The sequence below is a fragment of the Pollicipes pollicipes genome, unplaced genomic scaffold, assembly GCF_011947565.3.
Source record: "Pollicipes pollicipes isolate AB1234 unplaced genomic scaffold, Ppol_2.1 Scaffold_4002;HRSCAF=4701_pilon_pilon_pilon, whole genome shotgun sequence".
Taxonomy (NCBI): Eukaryota; Metazoa; Arthropoda; class Thecostraca; order Pollicipedomorpha; family Pollicipedidae; genus Pollicipes; species Pollicipes pollicipes.
In genome coordinates, this window is record NW_023596420.1 from 32,493,489 (window position 1) to 32,511,207 (window position 17,719).

At 55.3% G+C, this 17,719-nt stretch overlaps 1 protein-coding gene across 2 annotated transcripts in view; it reads right to left on the bottom strand.

Moving 5' to 3' along the window:
• LOC119093084 (cysteine-rich motor neuron 1 protein) overlaps positions 1-17,719 on the bottom strand; it is a 69,266-nt gene that overhangs the window by 27,299 nt on the left and 24,248 nt on the right. For both annotated transcript variants that reach the window (XM_037215971.1, XM_037215970.1), the window contains exon 2: positions 9,282-9,467. In XM_037215971.1, coding sequence (XP_037071866.1) covers positions 9,282-9,467 — 186 coding nt within the window. The remainder of the gene's footprint in view (positions 1-9,281; positions 9,468-17,719) is intronic.

Sequence of the window (17,719 nt, forward strand, 5' to 3'; positions counted from 1 at the left end):
CACGACATCGATAAAGGTGAATATCAATCACTCGGCCAAAGCACAAAAAACGGACAGAGTAACGCTAAATCTAGTTTTAAGTGGCAAGCCGAGCATAATAATGGACACCAGGAAACAGCGTGGCGGCTATTTTAAGTCGTCATCCGTCCAACTCACCCAAACATCAGCCAGGCCAGCTACTGAACGTAGAGGAGTGTCGCTTGTTCGGTATTAGATGCGATCGGGCGTTGTATCTAAATTCATGCGGAAGATTCGAATCACTACACCGTGGTAGGTTTTTCCATCCCACTGCCGCAGCGGGAGGAGGAACGTGAGATGCAGATGGCTTCAGAACGTGTCGTGCATAACGAGTAAATCGCAAGCACATGCTTGCGCGATGCATGAGATGTGGGTGTGGCAGCGGTGCACCGGAAAATACAGTCCTGCTCTGGAGCGTCCTTACATAAACCAGGGAACAGAAGGGCAACGAACGCGCCAGCAGCAGGCGCTTACTGCAGGGGCACCGCCCGGTTGTTTGCTCTGCAAGTCCGGCAGGCGCCTGTGAGGCGCGATAAGCCTTGCTGCACACCATGTTCGGCGTTTGACGGGCCTCCTTCACGGGGCTGCACATGTGTTGCGTCCCATCAATCCCGTGCATTCAAGTCCGCGTTGTAAAACGAGCAGTGTGCTCAAGGAAAGTGTGACTTACCAGCGGACTAACACGTTTTGGAGGTGCGACCGGTACGTGTCTGAAAATTTGCGTATCAAACCGCACTGGTACATATGTCTTTTCATGTATCTCATGGAGGCCTGCCCATGACTGGCAGACCGCTCTGTGACAAGCATTCAACGCTATGGTGACCTCGACCTCGAGGTGCTGCTCTGTCCCGTCTAGTGGCTTCAGACTCGGCATATAACGTACAGGTAAGACCTCGCCACCACACACCGCACATGAACTCCGCATGCCTGACTCCCCGCCGTCTGCACTCCCCGCCTGGGCGGCGGGCGGAGCTGCACTCCATGTCCGCGGAGCTCACTCCCGGCCAGCACGTGCGCACGTGTGCACGTCTCTCTCGTTTGCACGCCGCGCCGAGCGGACACGGTTGGCCACGTGCTTGGTGGCCGCCCGTTGTGGTCGGCGCGGTGTTTGGACAGCCGCGAGGACCGGAACCCGCCCCATATTTATTGCTCGCCGCCTGTTCAAACAGCGCGGCGCTGAAGCGGCGCTCGTGCCAAACTACTGACGCAAGGCGGCGACCCTCGATTCCAGCATAAGGGGACGACTGGATTGAGAAAACGACGCCGAACTCTGAGCCGAAGCCCGAGGAACCTTCTCGACGGCAGTCGGAGGCGTGACTAAATGATCAAAAATCAATTACAACCAACCCAGTTATGTCAGCAATACTGTTGAGTAAATATTATAAAAATGCAATACAACGGGCTCGGACCAGGACATATTTCAGGAAATGGAATAGATAATAGGCTGGACTGTGTCGGCGAGCGTGCCACCAGCCAGCCGTCCAGCCGGTTACAGAGGCTGGACTGTGTCGGCGAGCGTGCCACTAGCCAGCCGTCCAGCCGGGTGCAGAGGCTGGACTGTGTCGGTGAGCGTGCCACTAGCCAGCCGTCCAGCCGGGTACAGAGGCTGGACCGTGCCGACGAGCGTGCCACTGTCCAGCTTGCGTAGGGTAGCTTCGCAACGTCGGTGTGCTGTCTCCAGGCTGAATATTTGATAGACGGAGGCGAAGTCATTCAGTCAGTGTAACGGTGGTATTCCACGATGACGTTGCGGAGCCTTCTCTACATCCTCTCTCTTAACGGTTTCGGAGCAAGACCAGGATGACATAACTGGAATAAATTTTCAAGCAGCATTCGTCAAGCCATTTTGCTTGAAGTGTAGGCTCCAGACGAGGCGTAACCAAAAGACCTGTTCCCTCTGGCGGCCAACTGCCCGGTGCGAAAGCCTGCTCACTTTCAGGCATCACCCGGCCTTGGAGACTCGGCAGCCCTGGGCGACAGGCGGAGATGCGGCACATCCTGTTGTGCGCCGGCCACTGGGGCACCGAGCCACGCACGCCCCCTGCCGTGACGGACGCGTCCGCCACAGCCCCGAAGAACGACGCGAAAACACCGCCGCGTCGTGCTGCCTCAATTGCGTCAACTGCCAGCGACATCTTGCAAATCATTGGACAACAATCAATATCAACTAGAGCGGCGGCCGTACCAAGGCCTCGAAAACACGAGCCGTGTCAGTCGTGTCTTTTGCACGGTACGCTGCAGCAGAGTGCGTCTGCCCGCCCGCGACACGCAGCACCACCCCCTCCCCTCCCCGGACGCAGAAGCTACCCCGCCTCGCCCGCGGGTGTAGCAGGCCCCGCATCGGACGTCGAAGCCCCCGCCCGTCCCCCGTCCGCGCCCACAGACGGCCGCGCCCACTCCAACGGACTTCGGCGACCCCGAGATTGGACGGGAGTGGAGCGTATGCAGATGAGGTGCTCGGCAGTCCCAAAATGGCACGTCATCCGGCAGCCGCGGTGGCGCGCCGGGCCGCGAGGAGAGCCTGGCGGCGGCGGCGGCGGCGAAGGCGCGCCCACGCCGGCCGTCCCGGTCAGACCGGACAACGCTGGGCTGCCAGGCTGGTGGGGCTGCGGCGTGTGCGATCTGATCGCGACAGTCCGCGGCGCGGCGTGTAGCGGTGTATGCAAGGGAGCTCGTGAAGAGGGCCTACGAAGCATCGCCTGGAAGATCCTTTTGGGAACACTTTTCTGCGACAGGGTACGCGCAATGATGAAAGCACATGTCAGTACACTGCCGTCGGAAAACAAAAAGGCGCAAACACGAGGGCCCGTTCTTCGGAACCTTGAAGACGTTGATTAAGTTTATTCATGAATAAACAACACATTAACGCTGGATGGAATATGCTGAGGTAACAAAATTGTATGCTACAGTAACAAACACTTCCCCATTCATTGCATTTAGTGTAGCCTTAGGGATCGACGCATCACACAAGTGCAAATCTCTTGCCGTGGGTTAATTTCCTCAACGCTTCTCTCAAACCTGAAGCTAACTGGTAAACAAAGACCCCAGCACCAGGGTGACCCCAGACATGTGTGACATGGTGACCCCAGACCCCAACACACGTGTCCAGACATCTCAAATTGTGGTCAGGATTGAGCTATCTTTGTGCTTTCGCAGCACAAATCCTGTCTGCCTGGCCCTCCGAAGACGACGCAACCCGCCTCGCCAATTTGTGACACCTCAGCGCCAGATCCTTTCCCCGCAGGTGAGCCGACCGTGCATTAATACGCGATTGCCAGCAGCCAATTACGCAACTAATCAATCCATTTATCAGGGCCGCCAGCCGGCGCAGCGGTAGCTGGGTGCCAATCAGTCGCGCGCTGCGCCACACTTCGCCGCCTGAGCCACCCCTGGCCGTAACTCTGCACGAGTCTGCATGGGCCTGCTGCATAATTACGGCGCGTTACTCGGCAATCTCACGCCAGAATCAGCCGGGTGCTGTCGGCATAAACGGCGCACCGGCGGCGACGGCGGCGCGCTTCAGCCCAGCGGCGCGCACCGGGGGCGGGCAGTTGCGAGGGCGCTTGCAGCTGATGATGGCCCATCGGCTCGGCGCGAGGGAAGCACTTGAGAAGGGCCGCCCCTGAGAGACGTGAACAGTGCCGCGGGGGACAGGCCCTCAGCGATGCCCTGAGCCAGGGTCGTTCGTTAGAACCTCCACGGTGGGGGGGGGGGGGGGGGGGAGGGGCAGGGCAGCTGCAGTGCAGAGCTATCTGAAGATGTCTGGGACGCCGCCAGGCGCCGACTGAGGATCCTTCCCAGTTCAGCGGATTGTAGCTGTGACCCACGGCCGACCGAGCTTTGGTGCGGCTGAACACGTGCAACAGGGACAACAAGCGGATCAAACGGCTGAAGTTTTGTTTACGAATTTCGAGCCAACTCCGCGCCTTTACATTTGGAACTGCATTGACATGTGTGTGGTATCTCGGACGCTAAATCTTACGTTTCAGTCATTGATAGCTAACATTGGCTCGTATTTACACGAGTAATGAGACACGGAGCAACATCTTGTCTATAGCTCATCGACGCCAACCGGCCGGAAGCCCGCCGTCTCAACAGCAGGCATCTTGCAGACCGAAACAGCGCCGTGTACCCGATCCACCGGATGATGCCATTCGTCAGCGGCGAACATCTCAGCATTCCAACACACCCACTCGAGTGGGCAGCGGCCAAACAAACAGCTGTTCACACCTCTCTCTATCTGCGGGTCGCTACGCGGTCTCGTCATCGGAGGGATGGCGTTCCTGTTGGCGACTCGACCGTTGCAGCCGAGTCGGCACGCGGCGGGGAGGGACTCCGGGGCGGGGTGGGACGTCGCGTGACCACCGTTGACCCAGACTGACCCAGGTCAGGCCGACAGAGAACAATGCGATAAGACAGCGAAGCGCAGATGCTTCGACAAGGAAGGTAGGATAATGCACTACACGTCGGGCTTTGGGGTGCATAAGCGCAGCAAGAGTATGCTCGTGATATTCTCGCGTTTATTTTCGCTGGCTGATGCAATGATTGGTGGACACTAAAACTGGAGAGGAAGGTAAAGTTCATGAAAGAAAAGACCCAACAACCACAGCTGAGGCATCGCCGGCGAGATTTCAACCCCGCGGGGTGGAACTTCGTGAGCTTAGCTGGGGAGGAGAGATCTGCAGACGTGATTCCCTCTCCCAAACCCGCAGACTTCCCGACGTCACAGCTGTCTTCGCTGCCACCGTCACGGACGGCTCGGCGCTACAATGCCTGCGTCACACGGTCGTCAATGATCACGTGACGGGTGAGATCACCGTTCGCAGGACGCCGGCTGATCATGGCGCCCGGAACTGGGAGGGTCACATTCTCTGCGACCGGGCTACATGATGACTGAGACCCTCCGGCAGGGGAGAAGAGGAAGGCTGCTGGCTGCGTAAGACATCCATTCGCTGTGTGACAAATGGTGTATAATAAGGTTTGAATGGTTTGTATTCCGGAACGCAAGCAGCATGAAAAGATATCAGCTGCTACAGGTGGACATGGTGGGATAAGTAGTGCGAGGTGAGAAAAATAAATTTTGCTTCCCAAAGACGAAATCAAGTGAATTACCAAACGGAGAAAATCGCTTGGTACATAACGGGACAATTTCAAAACGCAAAAACCCATTTTTTTGACAAAAATGCCCCTGAACTGAGAGGCAGCTGTTGTCGACAAGTCTTCACCTGAGGCAGAGATTCCCTGTTCATGTGGGACGCAGATGCACGTCAGCGTCTCTAATAATTACTATTTTGGTCTCTGTTGCTGCAAAGAGAGAAAAATCACTGACGATGATCTTATCTGGTGGTTCAGTACAAAGATGACAAAAAAGCAAAACAGGATGGCAAAGAGACGTGGTCACTGAAACTGCCCGCATTGTCACTAGCAAGTGGTATCACAGAAAGATCCGTGATAGCAAAGAAAAGTTGATCAGTCTGCTTATCATGTTTACTTAGATTTTTGAACACATGGACATTCTAAAAGGTCGTTGAACGAAAGTCTGCGGCACCCTACTACCTTTTTTCCTGGAGGTATTCCCCATGTCCCCATCAGGGATGAAGATATAAATACATGCTGACAGGGGATCAATCATAAGCCTGCTTTCCTGCCTGAACAAATACAGAAGATCCATCTCCACTGTTGCAACAACGCACGGTCTACCTCGCGCGATTGAGATTCAGTACCTATGTCGTAAATCCCGGACCACAGCCGTCGCACTTAGTCGTTCCAGGCCGCGATCCACACCAGGCCCGTTATCTGCCGTCAGAACAACGCCCTTCCGGCACGCAGTGCCAGCCCTGCAGACCGGGGCTGAAACGATGGCCGCTAGAGAACGCCCCTCGCTCGACAGACTGCTACACTGAACTGAGCAGCTCCCGGAGCACGAGACCAAGGCCGAGACTGAGCCCGAAACCGAGACCGAGACCGAGCCCGAGACCGAGACCGAGATCGAGCCCGAGTCCAAGACCGAGACCGAGACTGAACCCGAGCCCGAGCCCGAGCCCGAGCCCGAGCCCGGGCCCGATCCCGAGCCCGAGCCCGAGCCCGAGCCCAAGCTCGAGCCCGAGACCGAAACTGAGCCCGAGACCGAGACGGAGACCGCGACCAATCCCGAGTTCGAGCCCGAGTCCGAGCCCGAGACTGAGTCCGAGCCCGATCCCGAGACTGAGCCCGAGACCGGGACCACGACCAATCCCGAGTTCGAGTTCGAGTCCGAGTCCGAGTCTAAAGCGACGGCCGACCAGCGCCGCGTGATAACACGTGATAGCACCCCGAGTGTACGAGCGACAGCGCTCGGATGGCGCGATAGCGCGGATAACGAGGGGCGGCGGCGGCGACGGTAGGCCGCGATCGCATCGGCGGCGGTCGCGGCGGCGCGGCGTCCGCCCTGACGGACAGGGGAAAGCAGGCGGGCACAACGGGAGTGCGCGGTGAGGCCGCCGGTAGGTCGCAAGGTGATTGGCGGAGAAAGGGGCGCCGACGGTGCCGGGATGTCAGGAGGCGCTGCAGTCGCACTCGGCAGCTGCGAAATGTCTCTCTGTTTAGGCGGATGCTCATGATCGTGATGATCGTGATGAATATTCGTGATGTACAGTAGACTGCCACTCACCAAAGTGTGAGAGCTAATTCCGTAAGAGGCAAAGAGACATAAGTAATGAAATGCACGGCGGCCCTCCGATGCATGTAAATAGCGGAGAACTGTGTGTGGTTATATCTTTTGTGGAGTAAGCATCGAAGGGGACAATGCATGAACAGATGAAAAAAGCGGCGAAAGGAAAATGTGAGTGCGAGTGCCAGCACGCGAAATAGAGAGAGAGAGAGAGAGAGAGAGAGAGAGAGAGAGAGAGAGAGAGAGAGAGAGAGAGAGAGAGAGAGAGAGAGAGAGAGAGAGAGAGAGAGAGAGAGAGAGAGAGAGAGAGAGAGAGAGAGAGAGAGAGAGAGAGGATAGAGAAGAGAGAGAGAGAGAGAGAGAGAGAGAGAGAGAGAGAAGAGAGAGAGAGAGAGAGAGAGATAGAGAGAGAAGAGAGAGAGGATAGAGAAGAGAGAGAGAGAGAGAGAGAGAGAGAGAGAGAGAGAGAAGAGAGAGAGAGAGAGAGAAGAGAGAGAGAGAGAGAGAGAGAGAGAGAGAGAGAGAGAGAGAGAAGATAGAGAGAGATAGAGAGAGAGAAGAGGAGAGAGAGAGAGAGAGAGAGAGATAGAGAGAGAGAGAGAGAGAGAGAGAGAGAGAGGAGAGAGAGAGAGAGAGATAGAGAGAGAAGGAGAGAGAGAGAAGAGAGAGAGAGAGAGAGAGAGAGAGAGAGAGAGAGAGAGAGAGAGAGAGAGAGAGAGAGGAAGAGAGAGAGGAGAGAGAGAGAGAGAGAGAGAGAGAGAGAGAGAGAGAGAGAGAGAGAGAGAGCCTATATATTACTCTATGTTGTTTTTTCGGAAGAACGTCGCACGCTAAAACTTAAGCGATAAATTGTGTTTCATAGGCGACCAAACAGCCCGCTATTTTTGTCTGTTCCAATTTCGTTCGCTTCAGCGTGCAGCATCCAATTAGTCTGACATACTGTAGCTACACTCGAGGCTATTTGCTTGACAAAGAGAGGCACTCACAGCCTTCGTTTGTTGCGAACAAAAACAAAAGAAGACCTCAGGCTAATTGGACGACGATTCCACTACATCTGGTACCAATGTATTCCGGTGCAATGCAGCACCCGACGCTACACTAATCGCGTGCAGGCCACCTTGTTTACCAGTGCAGCGTGCCGAGCTACCAGACAGAGTGGCCAGGGTCACAACAGTGAACTGGCAGGCCACCAATGGCTGTTGAGAACTAGGTGTTCCTAAAAATGAGTCAGACAGATAGACCCGTTTCAATTGTATTACATCAATCTACTCAGAGTGCAACGATTGCAAACAATGGAACCCATAACAGGACACCAGTTGTCTCATTTGTGTAGGGACACCAATTGTCTCACAGTGCAGTCAGTGGGTTTAGGAGGGAATAAGTGGATAAGAAGGATAACAAATTTGCAATACTAAAAAAGACAAACCGCCGGCATTTTCACATTTCAAGGGAACTGTGCTCTGGTAAATCGTGAATAATGATTGGTAGATTTATCAGGAACGCATTTACGTCACTTACATGTCACTTATCAAATGTGGCGGTACACTTCCATACTGGGCTGCAGCTTGCTCATATTGGCGCCTACCACTTACCCCAAGCATCAGCTGAAAGCATCAACAATAAACTTGCGTTTCTATGGGAAAAGGGTTAAAGGCCTTCAGTGGCAAAGACAAATATGTTCTACGCAAAACTCTATACACCCTATACACTTCGGCATACTTTTACTCGGAGCAACGGCAAACGAACAGGCGGCATTCGTCCATAAAGCCAACACGTGACTGCGCCGGGGATTTTGGACTTCGGCGGCTTAACACTTTATAAAGCTAGTGCAGGTGCTGAATGCACGGAGATAGCAGTACAGATAGTAGAAAAGTACGGTGCTGTCACACGTGGAGCAAAAATATCTTAAATTAAAGTATCTTGACCCTGAAGAGGATGGGAGCGTGACCCAAAGGCCAAACGGTACACGTTCTAACTTTTCGCTTTCATGTGGTCACTGGGACTCGGTATAAATAATTACTTGCTTGACTCCTGTGGATCGTGGGCATTCCTGCGATCGTATTGTGAATACTGATCAGAGCACAGCGAGCCAGTATGTGACCTGCACAGCGGGCCAGTATGTGACCTGCACTGCGAGGGTTCATTGACTGCAATGTGCACACTGCACTGTGCAGGGTGATGTCGATCTAATGACGGAACAGTCACGTGGGCCCGATGCCGACCCCACACCCTCTTCCCCGGCGTTAAGCCTGGGGCACCCAGACAGACTCTGCGTGACTGTTTCAGTGCCGAGCGAATCATGGACAGGCTGTCGCTGGGGTCTGATCCTTCCGCTGGAAAGTCTGACAGCCCGGCATGAGCGAGAGCGCTTCTTTCGATCGTTGTAAAATTTCATAGAAACCATTCATGTAAATTTTTACTGGGAAAATATAGCACGTGGTTCCTGAAGTTTCTCGGTGCCCGCGTTAACCCTAAGGGGGCGACGACAAAGCCCGGGACATTCAACATGAAACTAACCAGTTTTAGCCCGTCATCGACAGCGGCACAGATCTCGCCTAGGACTCGCTCTACGGGGTTTGACCTAGGGTCCGTTTCACCCGCCCCTACCACTGACCTGGGGTGGGCTCACTGGCCGGCGCCGCCTGGTTCCTGCTGGCGGCCTTCTCGCACTCCTCGCGGCTGGTGAACGAGGTAGGGTCACCGGAGACGTCCGGCGAGCGGCAGTCCTCCAGCTCCGTGCAGACGCACTGCGTGCCCAGCATCAGTTGGCACAGGCTGTACTTGCAGGCGGTGGCGTTCTCTGCCGGTCACAACAGATCACTGTCAGTCGTCACTGTGTCAGCTGGCACAGGCTGTACATGCAGGCGGTGGCGTTCTCTGCCGGTCACAACAGATAACTGTCAGTCGTCACTGTCAGCTGGCACAGGCTGTACATGCGGGCGGTGGCGTTCTCTGCCGGTCACAACGGGGCACTGTCAATCGTCGCTGCGTCAGGCACCGCACAGGTGCGTTACGAAGACAGTGTGCCACCCTGTAACGTAGCGCGTTGCGCAATCGCCGCGGGCAATGCGGGTTGCGTCTGAGTACACCCAAGCCAGCCTGAGGTCAGGAATTTGCGACTGACGCACGGCGGCCGCCAGTCACATAACACCCGGATTCGACCGGCGTAAGTTTCGCCACATCAATGCTTTTAGTCGATAGTCTTTACTGCGAGCCATGTCCTGTTAGCACACGATACCAAGACGGCCCTAGATAAGGCACAACAGCCGGCGGCTCGCGACCAGCACGCTGATAGATGGGACACGTTTCCAGCATCGGCCATTACCCGCTGATGGGTGTGGCCTGCTCCTGTCGGTCGCCACGCTTGATACGGCGCTCGTGCAAGCTGAAACGAGGTTTTCCTGCACGGCGACATCTCGTCCGTGACATGGCGACAGAGCCGTCCCGGAGGAACGGGGGGGGGGGGGGGGGAGGGGCAAAGTTCGTCTAACTTGGCCCGTTAACGGAACGCCTTGCGGAAGAACTTTTGCATTAGAGACTGGAGTAGCAATAGGGGGCTTACAACACCGTCTGCACACTGAGAGGGCCAGAACCGAGCGCAAGTGGGCGCGCAGTGTGGGTATGGTTGCGTGTTCACAAATGCTCGTGCGTGTGTGTTTAAGAGTGTATAGGCTACGGCAGGTATGCGTGTGAGCGAATACGTTGGCACATGTGTTGGTCTTTTTTGTTAATGCTCACTCCAGCAGTCGATTATTTCTGAGGGATTACTGATACTTGCATTAGTCACAGACCTTATCTGAATGCTTCATCCAGGCCGAATTTTAAAGACACATCCTTTTCCAACCACCACTGCGATAAAAGAGAATGTACCAGCGATGATGCACCACTGTGAAATGAAAAGGGATCGGAAACACAACGGCAAACGTTTCAGTACGCGCACCTAACATCAGCCGCGGCACGCATCAAACGTAGAGCACAGGATTCGAAGCGCATCAGTTTCAAAAGCTCCGCAGGGAGGCGCCAGGCGAGCTCCCGCGAGCGGCAGCGGGAGCCAGGAAGCGAGGGCTCGCCGCGCAACACGAGACCGCCGCCGGCGGGTCACTGCGATGAGTCAACAGCCGACTGTCGTCACCACCGCGGCGCCGGCGCCGGCGGCGGCACCGAACACCGCTCCGGCTCGGTTCTCGCTGCATTAGCGACGCCATTCGAGTCGCAGATCCGCCCTGCAACCGCTCCCACCGGAGCACGGTCAGGAGCGAGGGCGGCGGGAATAGCAACGCGTCTGGCATGCGGTACGGCCAGCCGATTGTCCACATGACTGTTTTACTCCTTTCACCGACGGCAAATCGATCTGCAGTCTGAGCTCAGCTGTGCGAAGCTAAGGCCGACCTGACAGACGGGTCGACCGGCTAAGCGCGGTGTGACGTGTGTGTGACGCGGCTGTTGTGACAGCGACGTCGAGCGCGGCCCGCGTGCAGGCGCCTGGCACAGAAGAGCGAGGCACCGCTGACCGCACGTGTAGACCATGCGCCATCTCCAGCCAGCCGAACGGGGGCACTTCGCAGGTGGCCATCTTGGCAGGCGCCCGCCTGAAGATAAACACGGACGGGCGCGGTTTTGAGGCGGCCGCCGCCTGCCGCGTGTTGAGCCGGCGCCCGCGCCCGCCCATGACATCGGTCCCGAGCAGCTGCCGCCGCATCCGCTTAACCAGCCGCGGCACGGGCGCGCGGGAGGCCTGGCAGCGCGCCGGGGGAGGCGCGGCAGTGCCTGCCGCAGGCCCATCCGTCTTCAGCGGCGACTGGGTGTCGATCGGCGCCTCTCCGCGTGTAATCCGGGCCAGACGGCCCGCCGAGGCGGCAAGCCGTCCGCCCGATGGTGATCGAGTGGCGCCGGCGGCACAGCGAGGACACGCCGCCGGCACGCCGACGACGGCGGAGGTGCCAGTGCGAGCACGCCTTCTGTTCCCCAGTCACGCTGTTCAGTCCGGGGACGGCGGTCTGGGTCCAGGTCTGGATCTGGGTCTAGGCCTGCGTGTGTGTGTGTGTGTCCGCGCCTGTGTCTGAGTCTGGATCCGGATCTGGTTTTGGCTCCCCCCACATGCCGTAGGGGAGACAAAAAAAGCTTGTACACCCGGCCGCCCACCGCGGCCGGGCGTCCAGTCCAGGGACGGCGGTCCAATGCGACTCCTTCCTGCCCTCCCCCCGCGTGCCGCCCGCCGCGACCGGGCGCAGACGGGGACGGCGGTCCAGTGCAACCTCTTCCTGCCCTCCCCCGTGTGCCGCCCACCGCAGCGTAGACGGGGAGGGCGGTCCAGTGCGACCTCTTCCTGCCCTCCGCGGGGCCGACTCACGGAGCCCAGTCGCAGCCAGGCGCCGACACACCCGCATTCCGTCGGCGCTTATCGCCGGAAGCTGGCACAGTCCGCGGCGCCCCGCCCGCCGGCCGGAAGCCGTCACGACACCAGGAAGTGCCAGACCTGCCGACATGACTTCAGGGAGTGCCGGGCCTCCCGCACGGGCCTGGGGGTGACAGGGGACTCGGCGGGAGTGCCAGACTTGTCTACGTCATTCCAGGGAGTGCCGGGCCTCCCGCACCGGCCTAAGGGGCGACAGGAACCTCGGCAGGAGTGCCAGAATCATCCACGCGTCCGAGAACAGTGCTAGGTTTACTCGGTGTCTGCCGGAGGTGCCCAAGTAAAATAAGCGCTTGCCGAGCTGCAGGAGTGGCCCGCGAGTCAGTCCGGAGTGACAGTCGTCCGCGCAGCGGAGTGCCAGCGTCACTCGCGCGCGCCTCCCGGACAACCCAGCGTAATTCAGCCAGCTCCCCGCACCAGTTGAGGACACTCTTGAGGTGGGCTCTGGGCCGGCCCAATGCGGAGAAGAGGAGCAGAGCGCCGTGCGCTGTGTGTCGGGTCCGCCACCCGCGCCCACTCACATCAGCTGGGGGCAGCCGCCACCTCACCTCCCCAACGAGCGGCGGCACGCGAAGCCCGACGGCGCGCCGCGAGCGAAGCGGCGGTGCTGGCCGCTGCTGCTCAGCACTGCTACAGTGCCAGCCGCTGCTGTTCAGCACTGCTACAGTGCCGGCCGCTGCTGTTCAGCACTGCTACAGTGCTGGCCGCTGCTGTTCAGCACTGCTCCAGTGCCGGCCGCTGCTGCCCAGCACTGCTACCGTCATTCAGCCACGCTACCAGCTACTGCTACCGAGCACTGCTACCTGTGTGAAGCAGCGCTACCTTCTAAAAGCTAGGCTCTGTGGGTGAGGGCTTTGGCCCTGGAGATTAGATATTTTCCCCGAGACCGAACGCAGGCATCTGAATAGTTTTCATCCATCTCTCGCGGCCAGCCGACGTCAAGTGATGGCACCAGCTGCGACCCCAAATGTGAGCGCTGCCAGATACGTCCAAAGACCGAGACGGGCTTACAGTAATCACGGTCTGACGCGCTGAATCGATCCAGGGAAGACAAAAGGAGAACGAAGACAGCCAGGTTGTCACCAGGACTTCAAGGAGCTTCGGGAGTTTCCAGGAAAGGGTGGCGTTTGTCGGTTGTAATTTTTTTCTCTAATGTTAACTTGCGTCAGAGAACCACCGGCATTCACCAAATAAGTTGCCAGAATCTATCAGAAATCTAACAGAAACCAGAACAGATTCCACCACTCCTCGCTCATCTTTTAAGTCCAGCCTAAGAATGTTACACTAATATCCATGTTGTCACTCCGGTACTGGCCAGGATACGGGCCTTCCCTCATAGCACAGCTTTTGGAGTCTAACCACGCCCTGATCCCCACTCCCCGGACAGGCAAGAGGTCAAACGGCGCATTCTGAAGCTGGGTCTCGCATCCGACGCAAGAGATCCGACCTGTCTGACATGAAAACTCACATCTACACTTTTGGTGCGCTGACCTGGTGCCTTCAGTAGCCTTACACAGCATCGACCGCTATGTTAGCGGAACCGCAAGCATTGCTCCTGGCCGTCGACCATCTGCTGGCTCAGGTAACCTCAGATACCTGCATTAGCTGATGCAACGTTTGTGTTGGAAGCAGGTATGAGAGTTTCCAAAAACGACAGGCCACTTCCGCAATGGATCATAAGCAAAGGCGGAGACTGCTGACAAAAGTTGCTGTGGCAAAGCTGCCGAGACGAGCAGCATACAACGCAGATGCGTTCAAATCTGACAGATTTTGAGGAAAAGCGACTTGGCCGATCTAGCACCTAGCATACTATATCCTCCACGCGCGAATGAAATGTGCTCTTCAAGCTTGCATACATATTTCATATATATATGTATATATATATATATATATAAGTAGATACAAAACATGCCATGCATATGTATATATTTTGAGTATAAATACGTGTATATATGTATATATACACACATGTACATTTATATACAACTATTCTGCAAGCGACTGATGGGTGGCGGTGTAGCAACTCACGCTGGGACTACTGCGACTGAAGGATGACCGGACCACAGCCAGCTGATGAATCATACTTAAGCTTTACGACACACTGAAGCTGAAGCTGTATGGCGTCGCCTGACTCTTACCCTGGTAAAAAGGAGAATCGAACCCTTGATCTCTGGTTTCCTAGGCACACAGCTTAAGCAATGGGCAAACGCCACTTTTGCAGACTGCAGACAGCTCAGCCAGGCCCTAGTCTACGTGCGCATGAGCTGTTCGGAGGATGGACCTAACCGCAGAAGTGCCCCGTGATATCTAAATGTTTGAACGCGGCACGACCCACTGCATGGTCTAGTGGTCAGGCCGCTTCCCGCTGCGACTTTGCGATGCGATGTGGTTAGGTGCCTCTGTGACATTTCAGAGGTGGGTTATCATATGTCTGCATCATGTGTTGACTGAAATTGCGCACCAGAGGCGCGAAATAAAGAAGGGGAGATTGAAGCGAAATTATGACTCGGATAGTCAATCGAAGCTTAAAATGGGCACCAACTGCAAGTTGACATCAGTCTTTGGGAAGCTCAATCAAAATGCCAATTGGGCAAACTAATGTAGTTACAAGTTTCAAACTCCTTAGTTCAGATTGTCATGCATTGTGCATGTAAACATGACGTGCGGCGTGTTCAGTGTCGTCTGGTGCGGGGTAGCACGCCTTAACAAATCATTGTTTAAAGATTGCGCACGCTAATGACTACGTAAATATGACCCCGAGCTGGACACTGCTAAGGTCCAATTAATCGGCGGTGCTGCATCAGAGAATGGCAAGCATCATTTACATTTCGACTGCCACCCTGTTTATACTGCAACAATGTAGCTGTCGTCAGTCGTGGGTTGGTCCGTACTTGTTTGGCTTTCGGATCATGGTCGCAGTGCTTTAGCACTCGTTTGAAAACAAATCAATGCGATGTTGATAAAACGCGTACGTCGTCATCCAGCTAATGCATTCCGAATAGTTAAGCTATGTTTGAAGAACAGCTGTATCATGCAATATATGAATACCACAGCTAAGCTTCCAACCAATAAACGTATGCCGAACTAGGGTAAAGCGTCACGTTTCCTAAAAGTCGATGAGGGAACTAATGACAAATCACTAAATGAGCTGAGAAAAACGATGTCATGTATATCATCATGTTTTTTCCAGTCACCATTTCGTCTCTCGACCTGTGGACAATTGCTGCAGACTTGTGTCAGTGATGGAGAAGCAGCAGGACATCCGCGGCACGGCCGCGTGAGGGCTGGTTCTAAAAGAAAAAAACAGACGGCAGGCTGAGACGGCAGGCTGCGTGCTCTGGATTGGGAGTGCGTCACAGATTATCACAACTAAATTCGCGACATGTGCCCTTTCCGCACTGCCGTATGATGACGTAACGTCGATATGTACCTCAGATAAGCCATCGCGGTGGTGTCCATCGAAAGGCCGCCGGTGGGACCCCGCCCGTGGGACCCCGGCCGTCGGTGGGACCCCGCCAGGTAGGACCCCACCCCACCAAACCCCACCAGAACCCCAGCAGGACCACAGCGACATCCACACAGCGACATCGGGCGGAAGGGCCGCCCGGCGCCAGCTGCGCGCCAGCCACCGCACGGAGGTAGACATCGCGCCGGATTCGTACAATGGGCCAATTCACTGGTTAAATTGCGCGTTTCCTGATCAGTGATCTGAACAGGCTCACCCGGATGACTATCACACGGCATCGGACGCAACAATCGCGCGCCGCTCAAACGCCGACGGGTACGGCCATCGGCTCTCCTCAGGCTGGCTCCGCCGAATTTCCACAACAGGCAGTGCAACACTGTTGACAAATGGTGTCAATGAGAAGGAGTAAATTGCGCTTGAACGACGCCCATTTATCCACATCTTTGTTGCGCTGAGTGCCCTCGTCGCTGATGATGGTTCTGAGTGACAGAAGCTCTTAGTGTTGCAATACGTCTCAGAACAAAGGCCTAAGTACACATGGGTTGCCAAGAAACACGTTTGCGTTTTGCTTTACTAAAGTTAACGGGCCTCATTTTTTGGGGTCAGACAATGTGCTTGATTGGTCGCCACAGAGCGATAAAGCCTCCTGCAGCAGTACGTGACAGCACAGGATAAACATTCATTGTTGGTGTCAGGTGGTTAGGTACGATACATTTACACAATGCCGCACCAGCTTTGTCATTTGCGGTGGCGGAGGCATTAAGTGCGTAGCAGACATAAGTCATTGCACATGGAATGTTTCTCTTCCATTAAAACATGTCTCAGCCTGCCGAATAATTTTACGCTCTTGGACGATTGGTTCAAAATTATATTGCGCTGTATCCCTAAATTGTGACATTACTTTCTGAAGGATGTACGTTCCAAGGATTTGTGAGAACATCCCACCAATCGTGAACACTTATTTGTAAAACAATACAGGAAAAGAGCCGATTAAAGCAACTGAATTTAACTGCAATCGGAAGGCACCAGGTTATGGTACAGGGTCGAACATCAACCGAGTCAGTAACAAAGAACGTAAGTGTGGTGATCAACATAAGGGCTCGAATATTGCTTAACAAAACATAGTCATGCTGGACGCTGATCGACGTACTTTAATTACCAACAGAACATTACATTACCAGCAGAAACTGGTTCATCACGCATTCGTCAGGCTCTGTCTAATAATCTGAACACATCGTGCTCCCTCCATTTCCAAGACTCGTACCTCAGATGCATCGATAACACTGAACCTTTGGGATCACGTATTGAAATTACCTGGCAATTCTAGACGCATTACCTCGCGCCATATGGCCATATAATCATACGGCCATTTTGACTTGCAACATATGACCGATATTTTTGCCACTCAACCATCACTGATCCGAACTGACAAGAAGAAATATCGTTCATCGTCAAGATGAACAAACGACTAACAAGTCTGGGACCTATCGGTCCATGTTACCCATGATCGTTGCACGCTAGTGTCCCAAAGATACGGTGCTCACATTAGGGGCACCAATCCTTGCGGGCATTACTTCAATACACCATAAAATCGCAAAAAAATCCTTGAACATTTTCAAACAAACCCAACACGACTAATTTGAGCCCATCAAGCCATAGCTCGGAGCCCAAACAAGACTTAGGCAATGACCGAGTAGACAAAATATTACCGGGGGTATATCCTTACGCGGTCTTCTGCCTTTTTTCTGGAGGTATCACTCGACGTTAAAATCCTATGTGGAGCGCGTTAAATCTCTCTCTTATTATCTATTGTGAACTAGCCGCCGAGGCGTGACGCGTTATGCGGACAGCACACACACACACACACCGATTGACCCTGCTACGACAGAAAGGGCCCGGCAGGCCCAATGGTGTCCCGGACGGCATCATGGACAGTGCCACAGACGCCGTACCTAGCCGCGCCACCCCTGGCGACGCTGCTGCTCTGCGGTGTCGCGCCCAGACGAGGCGGAGGGGCGCCAATAGAACAGCTCTCCTCTCTGTCCCGTGATCTTGGCGACAGGTGGGACTTTGGCCAGTGCCGCAACCCGCAGCGGGCGAGGCCGCCACGCACCACGCGACTCGAGGGACTTGAAAAATACTACCTCAGATAATGTTTACCTTTTACAGCCAT